The following is a 12,613-nucleotide window of genomic DNA, read 5'->3' on the forward strand; positions in this document are numbered from 1 at the left end:
GACCGCCCACGGCTGTTTGCTAAATATCGCTTTTCTTTTTATTCACATTATTATTTATGATTGACTTACAAAAAGCCCTGGGCGGCTTTTGATTTTCGTCTGCTTCTAAATTTAGGGATGGGGAAGTAGTATTTTACCATGAAAAAGGGGTGAGTATTCATCCTCTTATCCTTTTTTTCTTATGGTGTTCAATGAATGATTTCAGGACAATACCTGTTCTGCCTTGAGTTGACCTCTAAGTTTGTCCAGCTTGATCTCTTCATTCTTGGCCCACTTTTTCCTAACCTAGAACAAAAAAATAGTCTTAGAATGATTTGGATAGTGGACAATAAATTGATATTCAACCCCAATAATGATAATAAAATTACCCCTTCTGTAGATTAACATTATTAGCCTAAAGTATGGACACCATTCAATAGGATAATAAAACTTTGGGTACCGGTGTAATTAACAGTCCAATGTCCCCTCCCTAACTGGATAGACTGGAATACAGGGGAGTATATTCTGCACAAGATTCATTTTTTCCCCCTGCTGCAATTTTTTTTATTTTGTTCCCCTCCTGGTTTTTACCAACAAGAAAGGGGAAAAATGGAAAAATATTTATAGAACTCTTACATTTATTCATATTATCCCATCTCTTACATATTCTCTCTCTGCTGGAATATTAGATAAAATGATTTACTTACATCTTCTAGAACTTGTAATGTTTTGTGTTCAATAGCTGCTCTATCTTGCCTCTCAACCTAATTCAACAATTTTTTAATTAAAATGATATTTTTATTTTTTTTGGATTTTTGAAAGTACTGCAATTGATGAAAATGATATATTCTAATTTCATGCCTTCAATATTATTATAATATTTATTAAATTCTATTTGTTTGTATACATATTTGTCTTCGATCACCATTTACTTTTATCTGTCTGACCATTATTGAAATAAAATTTTTGATCCTACATTATCTTAGCTTATTTCTAAAAACATTAAAAACTAATGTCTATTTTTCTCTCCAGTTATACATATAACTAAAAAAACATCCAACATACCTCCAAAACTCTTTGCAGATTAAGACACTGAGTTTTCAAACGAGCATTTTCTTGTTCTGTGACACTTAGTTCTACTGTCAGCTTCTCCGTAGCTTCAAACTCCCTTAGAAATTACAATACTTAAAACTAAAAACTTAATGTATATTCAAATATAGATGGAATTATCCGTATATTTCTATATGTCTATCAAAATATTTGGTTCTATATATCAGAGACCAACCACCCCCTTCAAAATAAAAATAAAGGCTTAGACGTCTTTGAGTCAAAACTAATATCTTTTTAAAATAATGTGCCTTTGTATAACTTTTTAAATTTTTTTAAATGGAAGGAAAGATGTTTTGAATCATCATAAAGAATATTACATTTCAGACAAATACTAAACTAAACGTAAAGGGTCCGACTAACTTATAGAGTAGCTATGGGCTCAACTAATAATGTTCTTGCCTACAATTTGCTTAAATGTATCATGCTAATTAATGTAATCTATTTTTATATTTGCTTTTCCTTCACCCAAAATATATAAAGGAAAGGAATCATTGTTATCCTGTTAAACCCATCCTAATTGTATAAATATTCATATCAGTATTGTTTTGTTTGATTACAAATTAACTTGTGTATCGAACATCTGTGTTATTAGGGATTGAAGCGAAGCTTATCTAAAATTAGAACTTAGTGAAATCCGTCCGTCGTGTGCGCCGCTCACGCTAGATAAACACTGGATTACCTTTGGCTGGATTCATCAATTTTAGTCTGGTTCATCATTTGTTGTTCCAATTGGTGAACTCTAAAAAAATGCAATAAAAATAAAAACTATTTAAGTATTAATCCATTGATAACTTACCAAAGATAAAACAAGGGCATTTTAAAATATATGTAGGAGGCATTTCCTGGGATTGATTTTAGATCTGATCCAGAACAGGCAGGCATACCTGATTTTATATCTGTCCAATTCATTTGCCTTGTTTTTCAATTCCTCTTCCAAGCAGTTATTGTCCTTGCTGTCCAAAGACTTCACTTTTCCCTGAATAACAATAAGTTTTTTCTTAACATAAAAATCACAATGTCAAGTGCCAAGTTGCTAGCAATCTGAAGGTTTTTAATGGATTTTGATTATTACTTTTCAAAAAACTGTAAACAACTGGAATATTTAAATTTATAGTTACGCTTATCAGTAATGCGCTCTTGTTTTAGATAACCAAGAAAAACCATCAACTGACTTATCAAATAAATGGGGTTTTATCACTGTACTTTCTATCTCAGTTTGACCGTCCTTCTTATCTGTCTGTCCTTGTGATCAGTTTTATCTAAGAGCTTCTGCAATCTGCATGTATAGAGATGTCATCCTTGTTTAATTCTAAATTACGCATCTTTTCTACAATTAGAATACATACACTAACCTTATCAGCTGTAAAAGTGAAACCAATGAATGGAAGATTTTCTAACTTGTTTGTCTCCTTCAGGCTTGAAGTATCAATATTTATTTCCTCCTGTAGGTAATTTTCAAGTTTGCATAAAAATCAAAATACCAATATAGGAAATTCTTTAGCAAGGCTAACTTTTTCTTTTTGAAGAAATTTAGTATACCCTTCCCCTTTCGCGCGCAAAAATGATGGCTAAAAACATAGATGGAAATCCGCAACTTAATGTACCTAGTCTAAGCAAGACAAGAGACAAGGATTCTGACCAATAATTCTAAGTGAACATTTATCCACAACCCACTTCCTTCTCCCCCCCCCCCCCCTTATTGCCCACTCTCCTTTAGTCAAAGCACAAAACAAGTTTTTAGCCAAGTGACATACACTCAAATTGAAATAACCAACTGGAATTAATTTGCTGAATCACAGCCCCTGAGTCTAAGTATGTTATTATATTTATACAAAACTATTCCTCAATGACATCAAAGTTGGAAGCATCATCGGACCCTTTAACCTGAAATATTTATTTATCAAAAACTTTATGCCATTTAAGACGGTAATGGATATTAAAATCAAAATTAGCATTTGTTATTCAACTCCACTCCCCAACCGCTAATCTTAAAATTCTAATTATTAGTGTGAGGTTATTTAATTGAATAGAATAAAAATATCATTGATGGACAAACGGAAAAAAGTGATTTAGACCAGATTTTCAGTGGCCACAAAAAGAAAGAATTTGTGATTTTATGATAGAAATTCACTAAACTTTATAAAATATATATATAGGCTTCTTGAAGTATTACCAACAGAACAACAGGCCACACTTTGGTAAACGGTATCTTGACAAAAAAATCAGCAATCTATCTTACTATCTTAAACAACAGCCGAGAAAGTAAAATTTCCTCCACAGCGTTAGAGACGGACAGAAACCTTAAATCAAAGTGTGGCCTTGCTTCTAAAAAAAAGATTACGACTACTCTTAAACAACAATGTTAGACATTGAATGACAAAAAAAGGGTGTGCATGAATAAGCAGATTATTGAGAAAAGTAAAGGTATACTTATAAAGATGCAATGCATTTAAAACTAAACAAACCTGAGGGACATAAGGAGGGGTGACGTTCTTCATATTACTCCAGTCAATATCTCCAAAGAAAGGATGGTGAATGATTTGATTGTAGTTGTATCTCTGTTTATATAACAATGTTTTTACTTGTTAAGGTGCGAAGCAATGTTGAGTGGAATTTTATCACCTTTCAAAATTAAATCAAATAACATTTTTCCTTTTGCCCTCCTCCATCCAAGTTTGCTTTAGTAATTTTTACTTTTTTCTTTGACTACACCATTGACCCAATATTCTATTTTTTTAATTAAATTAATTTTTTTTATAAAAACTACCTCTCTGAACCCCCATTATTTTTAAGGGGGGGGGGGGGGGGGTTAATGCAACCATTTCGTAATCAATGATTAAATGGCACTTAGAATTCGAATTTCGATTTGAAATTTTGCATGAATAATCTTTGGTAGGTTTATTTTCCCTAAATCGAAACAAAAAGTTGGAAAAGTAACGGCTAATGGTTAGCGGCTCAGCCGTTTTGCCATTTTTTAGCTATCTTAGGAGTAAATTAGTCACGAAACCTATCTCCACATAATACTTTTTGTCGCTAAAAAACTTTATAAAACGGTTCTAGTCGGTAGCTATTGGTACTAGAAATTTAAAAATAGTTATTTTATTGCTATCATTTAACATGAATTAAACCAAAAATATGTTTTAAAAAGTTTATACCTACGTAACTAATGATGAATTTGCCCTGAAAATAGGCAGCCAGCCGTTACTTTTCCAATTTGAATTCTAAGTGCCATTTAATCATTGATAACGAGATGGTTGCATTAACCCCCCCCCCCCCCTTTAAAAATAATGGGGGTTCAGAGGGGTAGTTTTTATTTGGTAGGGTTATATTAGGAACTGGCTAACCAAGCAAAAGAAAGGATAAGGAAAAGAAAACTACACCCATTCCATTATCTTGGTGCTCAATGGACACTTAGAGGGAAAGAACAGATATCTTTTTCCTTGATCAATATATTATTACTTGGATGTTGCACTATATTTTCAAGTACTCTAATAAAGTGATGCTTGCAGCTGGCTAAAATAACAATACAAACTTTAACACCTCTCCTCCTACTAGATAACGTACTGACTAATAAATGAGGTCCATATTAGTAAGCTAAATTAATGACAATTTCCCCCCCCCCCTTAATACATCCATTTCTTTCTCCCTAAACTTTCTTCAGGAATTGGATTCAAATCACATACGCCATCTAGTTAATAGAAGCTTTCGTTTATCTACTACTTTAAAATAAAAGTAATTGAAGAGCGGCATTTTTTAACTTCTTTGTCAATTTTACACATGCCACTAAAAGACGTCTATAATTAAGATAAACACGACTCCACTAGCGTAGGAAAAATGAGATCAATATCTTTTTCTTTAAAATAAAAATAAAACATTGTAAAATTCCTTTGAAGGTGTCTTGAGAAGACCCTCAATCAAATCCCTCAGATTCTTAGAGATTGGCTCCGAACTCGGAAACTGAACCTAAAATTTGAAATATAACTGTATATTCAATCTGCATTAATTCTTTTATCAATCCTTACTTCCCGTTTATTTTCTTCCAACCTCCCTTCATTACTTTTCACAACAAAGATTAAAAAAAACATAAAGGGGGGGGGGGGGGGGAGTTCTGACACATTTGTGTAAACGGTGAGTATAGGCTTTATCTTTGGACTGAGAGGATAGGTTATTAGGGATAAAATCATTCTTATATGATGGATTTCCCCCAGATTTAAGATTTTATGGATAGGCCTCCAGGTTCCGGAGCTCCAGGCCTCCAGGTGGTCTCTGTACAGGTAAAAATGAAAATTTTTTTTTTTTTTTTTTGAAGTTACAGGTCAACTTATGAAACAAAATATGCATCTTTTTTAATATTATTCACATATTTGAAGAAAAAATATGCATATTTTGTTTAATAAGTTGATTTTTAACTTAAAAATTTTTTTTTTTTCATTTTTACCTGTACAGAGACCACCTGGAGGCCTGGAGCTCCGGAACCTGGAGGCCTATCCAAAAAATCTTAAATCTGGGGAAAATTCATCATATAAGAATGATTTTATCCCTAATAACCTATCCTCTCAGTCCAAAGATAAAGCCTATACCCACCGTTTACGCAAATGTGTCAGAACTTCCCCCCCCCCCCCTTAGATATCTTTTTAAGATTGATCTAGGTATAACCTACAGTGATTATAGAAATTTTGTTCCTATTACAACTATTTCGCACGCAAAACTTCATCCTCTTTAAAAACCTTCTATCAACCCCAATAATTTTTTTAATATGTAACCAAATATTAAAATAAGTCTTTATTATCAGTGCGTGCATGATCTATACATTCCACCGTTTGGCCAGTAGAAGCCTTTAAAGTTCATATACTTTTTGAGATAATCGTTACCAGGATCATTTTACCGTATATTGCACTAGATTCTTTAAGTTCAAGGACACTAACTAATGACAGAATTTAATCCTACCTTGTTATCATGTCCCATAATATTTGAATATGTCTTTAGTATGCTGCCATCCAGGTCTGAGAAGGGGGTGGAGCCGTACATCATTTCATAGGCTAGCACACCAACGCTCCAATAGTCACATTCGCGGCCGTGGGAATCTCCATCCTTAAACAAAATAAAAATCATTTAAAGATTTTGGGTATTGAGAGTAAACAAAGTTTTTAGACCAACGAACGAAAGAACGTGTCTATAATATTTAGGATACCTGTGAAAATTAAAGTCGAATTTCCCGCTGTCCGCCTATAAACTAAACTTTTTATCTATCATATTATCAAATCAATCCTCCTAGACTTAACATATTATTAAAAATGTTGTACAAATCTATCTTCCTACGAAATGCAGGAAAATAATGATATGACAATAGACTTACATTTTGGAGGCATTGTAAAACTTCCGGGGCAATATACTCTGGCGTTCCAACAGGAACTGCTTTTGTAACCAATCCTTAAATAGATAGATATTATAATATCTAACATTACATTAAAAGAACAAAAAAAAAATTTTTTAATCCATGTTATATGTTGTAGCCTTCTAGAAACGGTTAATTTAAACCAGGCAGCTACATTTATATCATGTTAATAATTCAATTTATTGCTATCATATACACTGCAAAGTGATTTCTAAGAGTACTAAGAAGATGCTTCATTTAAAATTGTAATCTTGAGAAATCTTTTATATTATAATATTCTTAAAAACTTCCTATTTAACATCACTTTGCACTCGAATCTTTTTCTTTCCCAGAAAATAAGTTAAAAATACCTGAGGAATTTAAAGGAGCAGAGCTGCCAAAATCAGCAATCTTAATGTGTCCTGTGATATCCAATAACAAATTTTCAGGTTTGATATCTCGGTGTACATAACTAAAACAAAGTTTAAAAAACTTATAAAAAAAATAAATTGTTTAGGGGGGATTTTGGTCATCTAGCTTAACATTGCCCATGTCATTAAAGTACATTGAGATATTCATATAAATGTAACATTTGTACCTACTAGATTTCTAATTGAAAAGAACATTTTTTCTGCTTACCCCATCTTATGTAGATCATGGATACCCAAAACAATTTCTGCCACATAGAATCTGATGGCCTTTTCCTCCAACTTGTGGCCAAACTTGTCCAACAAGGACAAGAAGTCGCCACCAGCATGAAACTCCATGGCAAGATATAAATGTTTTGCATCCTAAATAAAGATAGTGATAAATTAAATAAAGGTATTTATTAAAGCATTCAATTTTGAACAGTAAATTGAATCTGAACAACCTAAAAGTCAAACAAAAATTTTATAAGACAGGCAACATGTATTCAAAAAGGGGTTCAGAATGTTTAGCTATCCAATAGAAAAATGAATTAGAAGCGTAAGAGTTAATTCTGCGAATTGAATGTGTACAGGTGTACCATGCTGCATATTGTGAAGAAAACAACTGAAATGTCTTGGATTTGGTCAGATGGACAAATCCTCTGGTAAAATATGTACATCAATGGCATAAGGATGAGATGCAATAGAAAGCTTTACCTGAAAAGCATAATCCAGCTTGGTAAGCCAAGGGCTGGAGGTTTTGGCCATAATATTCCTCTCCTCCTCATACAAAGCTGTATTCTTGCCACCATTGGATTTTTTCATTACTTTCAGGGCGTATACATTGCCACTGCATTTTTCCTTTAATTTTCAACAATAAAATAAATAACTTATGAAGACAGTTTTTAGATTTCTTTTATTCATAATCAAAATAAAAGATACCAAATCAAAGTGTACATTGGATATATATTTTTTCTATTGTAGTATACATTATTCAAAATATACATCATTTCTAAGATGACTGTAGTAGCTAAAATTTGATCCTAAACACATTTTATTGTTTCCTTGGCAAGTTTAACATCAGCAAAGTTTCCACGACCAATGATTCTTTTTACATCAAAATCATTTATACTAATCCTGAAACAAGGGGGGGGTGCGTAATGACATAAGCTCTTAAACCGTGAGCAAAATGGTCTAAATATTGAGCTAGACCCTTCAAACTTGGTATATAAGCCTAGTCCTATAGGTATTACATCTAAATGGCAAAAAAATCCAAAAATTTTTATTTTTAGGTTAGGTTAGGTAAGAAAAACCCTGCGGAAATGGGGTTTTTAGGATTCTTTTGGTCTATTTTGATGTGGAAACTTGCCTTAAATTGTTTTTTCTTAGGGTTTTAACTTAATTACACTGTATCTATTCATATGGACATTATTTAAGATGATTCAGCAAGTCGGGGACCGACCCCATGGGGCTAGGTGTGTGGCCTGCAGGGGTTAAGTTCATTTTTCCCAATATATTTGTTGTGATACATCAAATTATAGGTTTTTTAGGTCAAGGAACTCAAATTCAGAGCTAAAATAAGCATTAGACTAATCTGAAGCTAGCCCCAGCGGGCTTGGTTGGTGGCCCGCAGGGGTTAAGTGCATTTTTTCTAATATATATCTTGTTATATTATATATCAAACTATAGGTTATTTAGTTCAAGAAACTCAAATTCTGAGCAAAAATTAGCATTAGACTGACCTGAAGCTAACCCCCCCGGGCTAGGTTGGCTTTCTGCAGGGCTTAAGAGCATTTACCTAACCTAACCTAGAAACTTACTTATATTTTTACAGGTTTTTTTCTTGAATAAACTGTGTCTATTAATGAAGACTTTTTTTAAGATGATCCAGCAAGTCGGGGACCGACCCCAGCGGGCTAGGTGGGTGGCCCGCAGGGGTTAAGTGTATTTTTCCAATATATATGATGTGATACATCAAATGATATGTTTTTTTAAGTCAAAGAACTCAAATTCAGAGCTAAAATAAGCATTAGAAAAATCTGAAGCTAACCCCAGCGGGCTAGCTGGGTTGCCCACAGGGCTTAAGTGCATTTTACCTAAGCTAACCTAGAAACTTACATTTATTATTTTTTTTAGGTTTTTTCTAGAATAAACTGTCCATTCATGAGGACCTTATTTTAGATGATTCAGCAAGTCGAAGACCGACCCCAGCGGGCTAGGTGGGTGGCCTGCAGGGGTTAAGTGCATTTTCCCCAATATATATGTTGTGATAAATCCAATTATATGTTTTTTAGGTCAAAGAACTCAAATTCAGAGCTGAAATAAGCATTAGACTAATCTGAAGCTAACCCCAGCGGGCTAGATAGGTAGCCCACAGGGCTTAAGTGCATTTTACCTAACCTAACCTAGAAACTTACACTTAATATTTTTTTTTATAGGTTTTTTTTCAAATAAACTGTCCATTCATGAGGACCTTATTTCAGATGATCCAGCAAGTCGAAGACCGACCCCAGCGGGCTATGTAGGTGTCCCTCAGGGGTTAAATGCATTTTTTAAAAAAAAGTATGTGTTGTCATACATCCAAGTATAGGTTTCTAAGGTCAAGAAACTCAAATTTACAGCTAATAAAAGCATCAGACTAATCTGAAGCTAGCCACAGCGGGCTAGGTGGGTTGCCTGCAAGTTTTTACCTAACCTAGAACCTTACTTGTTTTTTTATGGTTTTTTTTCTGGAATAAACTGTGTCTATTTATTAGAACATTATTTAAGATTCAAGACCCCAGCAGGCTAGGTGCGTGGCCCGCAGGGGTTAAGTGCATTTTTAGTTGTCATACATAAAATTATAGGTTTTTTAGGTCCAGAAATTCAAAGGGGTAGTTTCGCGAAATGCATTTGAACTTAATTTAGTGAACTGCATATTTTTCCTGGTTAATTGGTTAAACTACATTTATATGGCATATATTTGAAAGAATTTCAAATTTGATAGTACAGTGTTAGCGGTGGAAGAATTTAATATGCTAATAGGATACAATTTTTTAATTTAATGTATACCACATACCACGAAAAAACTAGCATCAGGTTGCTATTGTGTTTTTTTTTAGCTCCAAATTGACTTTAAAAACCTATAGTTTGATGTATAACAACACATAATTTGGAAAATTTACCCCTGCAGGCCACCCATCTAATCCGCGTGGGTTATCCTTAGGTCAGTCTAATGCTTAAAATAGCTCTGAATTTGAGTTTCTTGACATAAAAAACCTATAATTTGATGTATGACAACACATACTTTAGTAAAATGCACTACACCCCTGTGGGCCACCCACCTAGCCCGCTGGGGTCGGTCCCCAACTTGCTGGATTATCTAAAATAATGTCCTCATTAATAGACACAGTTTAATCAAGGAAAAAAACAAAAAGAATAAGTAAGTTTCTAGGTTAGGTTAGGTAAAATGCACATAAGCCCTGTGGAAAATCTACCTAGCCCGCAGGGGTTAGCTTCAGGTAAGTCATATGCCAATTTTAGCTCTGAATTTGAGTTTCTTGACCTTAAAAATATTTATTTTGATATATAACAAGATCTTTATTGGAAATAATGCATTTAACCCCTGCGGGCCACCAACCTAGCCCGCTGGGGCTAGTTTCAGATTAGTCTTATGCTCATTCTAGCTCTGAATTTGAGTTAACTGACCTAAAAAACCTTTATTTTGATATATAACAAGATCTATATTGGAAATAATGCACTTAACCCCTGCGGGCCACCCACCTAGCCCGCTGGGGTCGGTCCCTGACTTGCTGGATCATCTTAAATAAAGTCCTCATTAATAGACACAGTTTATTCAAGAAAAAAAACCTGTAAAAATATAAGTAAGTTTCTAGGTTAGGTTAGGTAAATGCTCTTAAGCCCTGCAGAAAACCAACCTAGCCCGGGGGGGTTAGCTTCAGGTCAGTCTAATGCTAATTTTCGCTCAGAATTTGAGTTTCTTGGCCTAAAAAACCTATAGTTTGATATATAACAAGATATATATTAGAAAAATGCACTTAACCCCTGCGGGCCACCAACCTAGCCCGCTGGGGCTAGCTTCAGATTAGTCTAATGCTTATTTTAGCTCTGAATTTGAGTTCCTTGACCTAAAAAACCTATAATTTGATGTATCACAACAAATATATTGGGAAAAATGAACTTAACCCCTGCGGGCCACCCACCTAGCCCCCTGGGGTCGGTCCCCGACTTGCTGAATCATCTTAAATAATGTCAATATGAAGAGATACAGTGTAATTAAGTTAAAACCCTAAGAAAAAACAATTTAAGACAAGTTTCCACATCAAAATAGACCAAAAAATTCTAAAAACCCCATTTCCGCAGGGTTTTTCTTACCTAACCTAACCTAAAAATAAAAATTTTTGGATTTTTTTGCCATTTAGATGTAATACCTATAGGACTAGGCTTATATACCAAGTTTGAAGGGTCTAGCTCAATATTTAGACCATTTTGCTCACGGTTTAAGAGCTTATGTCATTACGCACCCCCCCCTTAAGAAAGTAATTTTGAGGATTTTTAAATATGGATTTCTAAGACCAACGGGTATAAGAAAGGTTATAAGTGAAGCATCTCTATAATCTAGTCGTATAATGTAAGTATATATAATATATAATAAACCTTTAGTATTCAAGAATTCAATCAATTTTGGAGTAGATTTTAGGGAATTCCAGCTCTAACTTATAAATAATGTTAAATAGGTATCAAATGAGTCAAATGACTATATATGTTAATGTTCGTTTGGGCCCCACTTTTGTGGATGTTGCCTTCCTTGTAAGTTTAATAGGGGGAGTTAGGTTTGCTAAATCTCCGTAAAGGTGTGAGTTTTAAGGCTTAAAAACAGAAGTAGAACGATAATATTCACTAGATATGTGTATTCCTTATTTTATAGAACCACAGATAAAAAAATATATATATCTATATTTCGTGAATATTATCGTTCTACTACTGTTTTTAATCCTTTAAAATCTCACACATTTACGGAATTTTAGCACAACCTACCTCCCCCTTTGTAATGTCAAAGATAAGCGTTACCTTAACTTGTGATATTTTGTAATGTGACTTTGAAACTTGTTTACAAAATCGGCTACCATATGTTGATTCTGATTTTATTTATAATTTACATATTTATCAAATGCTTTGGAACATCAGGTAATATGAATTTAAATGATGATATTTTATATACCTACTTAATAGGTATGTATACTTTTTCAGTTACATTTTTTGCATATACCGATTTTATTTTAATCAAAATATTTCATATAATATGTAAATTCCTTGAGTTGATTGGAGCTGCAATGTTCATACAAGCACATTAATGCATCAATAAGACCCTCAAAACTCAGTCCTGGTTCATGAGGGTCTAACACCTAAAGATGAAAACAAAATTAAGAAGAGGAACTGCATTGAGTTAGAAATAAAACAATTTTTGAAAATAAAAGCTAAAAACATATAAAACCCTATTTTGTATATAATATCTGAAATGCTTTAAAGAATTAGCTTGTCTTGAATCATATTATAACCCCTCCCACATATTCTTTTAGATTTTGATCACAAAGGAGGGGAGAAATACGGAATAAAATTATTTCAGTTATCTTAATTTTATTTTTACATTTTTTTCTCCCCAACCACACATCTTTATTTTTTCCTTTAGCAGGTTCAACCATGCAAAATATAAATCCCTGTGTTTATTTTATCTTTGATGAAT

At 33.4% G+C, this 12,613-nt stretch overlaps 1 protein-coding gene across 10 annotated transcripts in view; it reads right to left on the reverse strand.

The window, feature by feature from the left end:
• Positions 1–12,613, reverse strand: part of LOC145319347 (citron Rho-interacting kinase-like) — a 52,792-nt gene that overhangs the window by 39,937 nt on the left and 242 nt on the right. For all 10 annotated transcript variants that reach the window (XR_013879824.1, XR_013879823.1, XR_013879819.1 and 7 more), the window contains exons 2-18: positions 12,183–12,275; positions 11,941–12,008; positions 7,931–8,007; positions 7,588–7,727; positions 7,103–7,254; positions 6,835–6,935; positions 6,446–6,519; positions 6,037–6,180; positions 4,975–5,052; positions 3,555–3,647; positions 2,930–2,973; positions 2,442–2,529; positions 1,974–2,065; positions 1,769–1,828; positions 1,045–1,147; positions 687–743; positions 214–285 (exon numbers count right to left, since the gene is read on the reverse strand). Coding sequence is in view for 1 of the 10 variants with exons in the window: in XM_080161428.1 (XP_080017554.1) it covers positions 214–285; positions 687–743; positions 1,045–1,147; positions 1,769–1,828; positions 1,974–2,065; positions 2,442–2,529; positions 2,930–2,973; positions 3,555–3,647; positions 4,975–5,052; positions 6,037–6,180; positions 6,446–6,519; positions 6,835–6,935; positions 7,103–7,254; positions 7,588–7,727; positions 7,931–8,007; positions 11,941–12,008; positions 12,183–12,275 (1,536 nt within the window). In the remaining 9 variants the exon portion in view is untranslated. The remainder of the gene's footprint in view (positions 1–213; positions 286–686; positions 744–1,044; positions 1,148–1,768; positions 1,829–1,973; positions 2,066–2,441; positions 2,530–2,929; positions 2,974–3,554; positions 3,648–4,974; positions 5,053–6,036; positions 6,181–6,445; positions 6,520–6,834; positions 6,936–7,102; positions 7,255–7,587; positions 7,728–7,930; positions 8,008–11,940; positions 12,009–12,182; positions 12,276–12,613) is intronic.

The sequence above is a fragment of the Acartia tonsa genome, chromosome 5 (assembly GCF_053477335.1).
Source record: "Acartia tonsa isolate MP-2025a chromosome 5, ASM5347733v1, whole genome shotgun sequence".
Classification (NCBI taxonomy): domain Eukaryota; kingdom Metazoa; phylum Arthropoda; class Copepoda; order Calanoida; family Acartiidae; genus Acartia; species Acartia tonsa.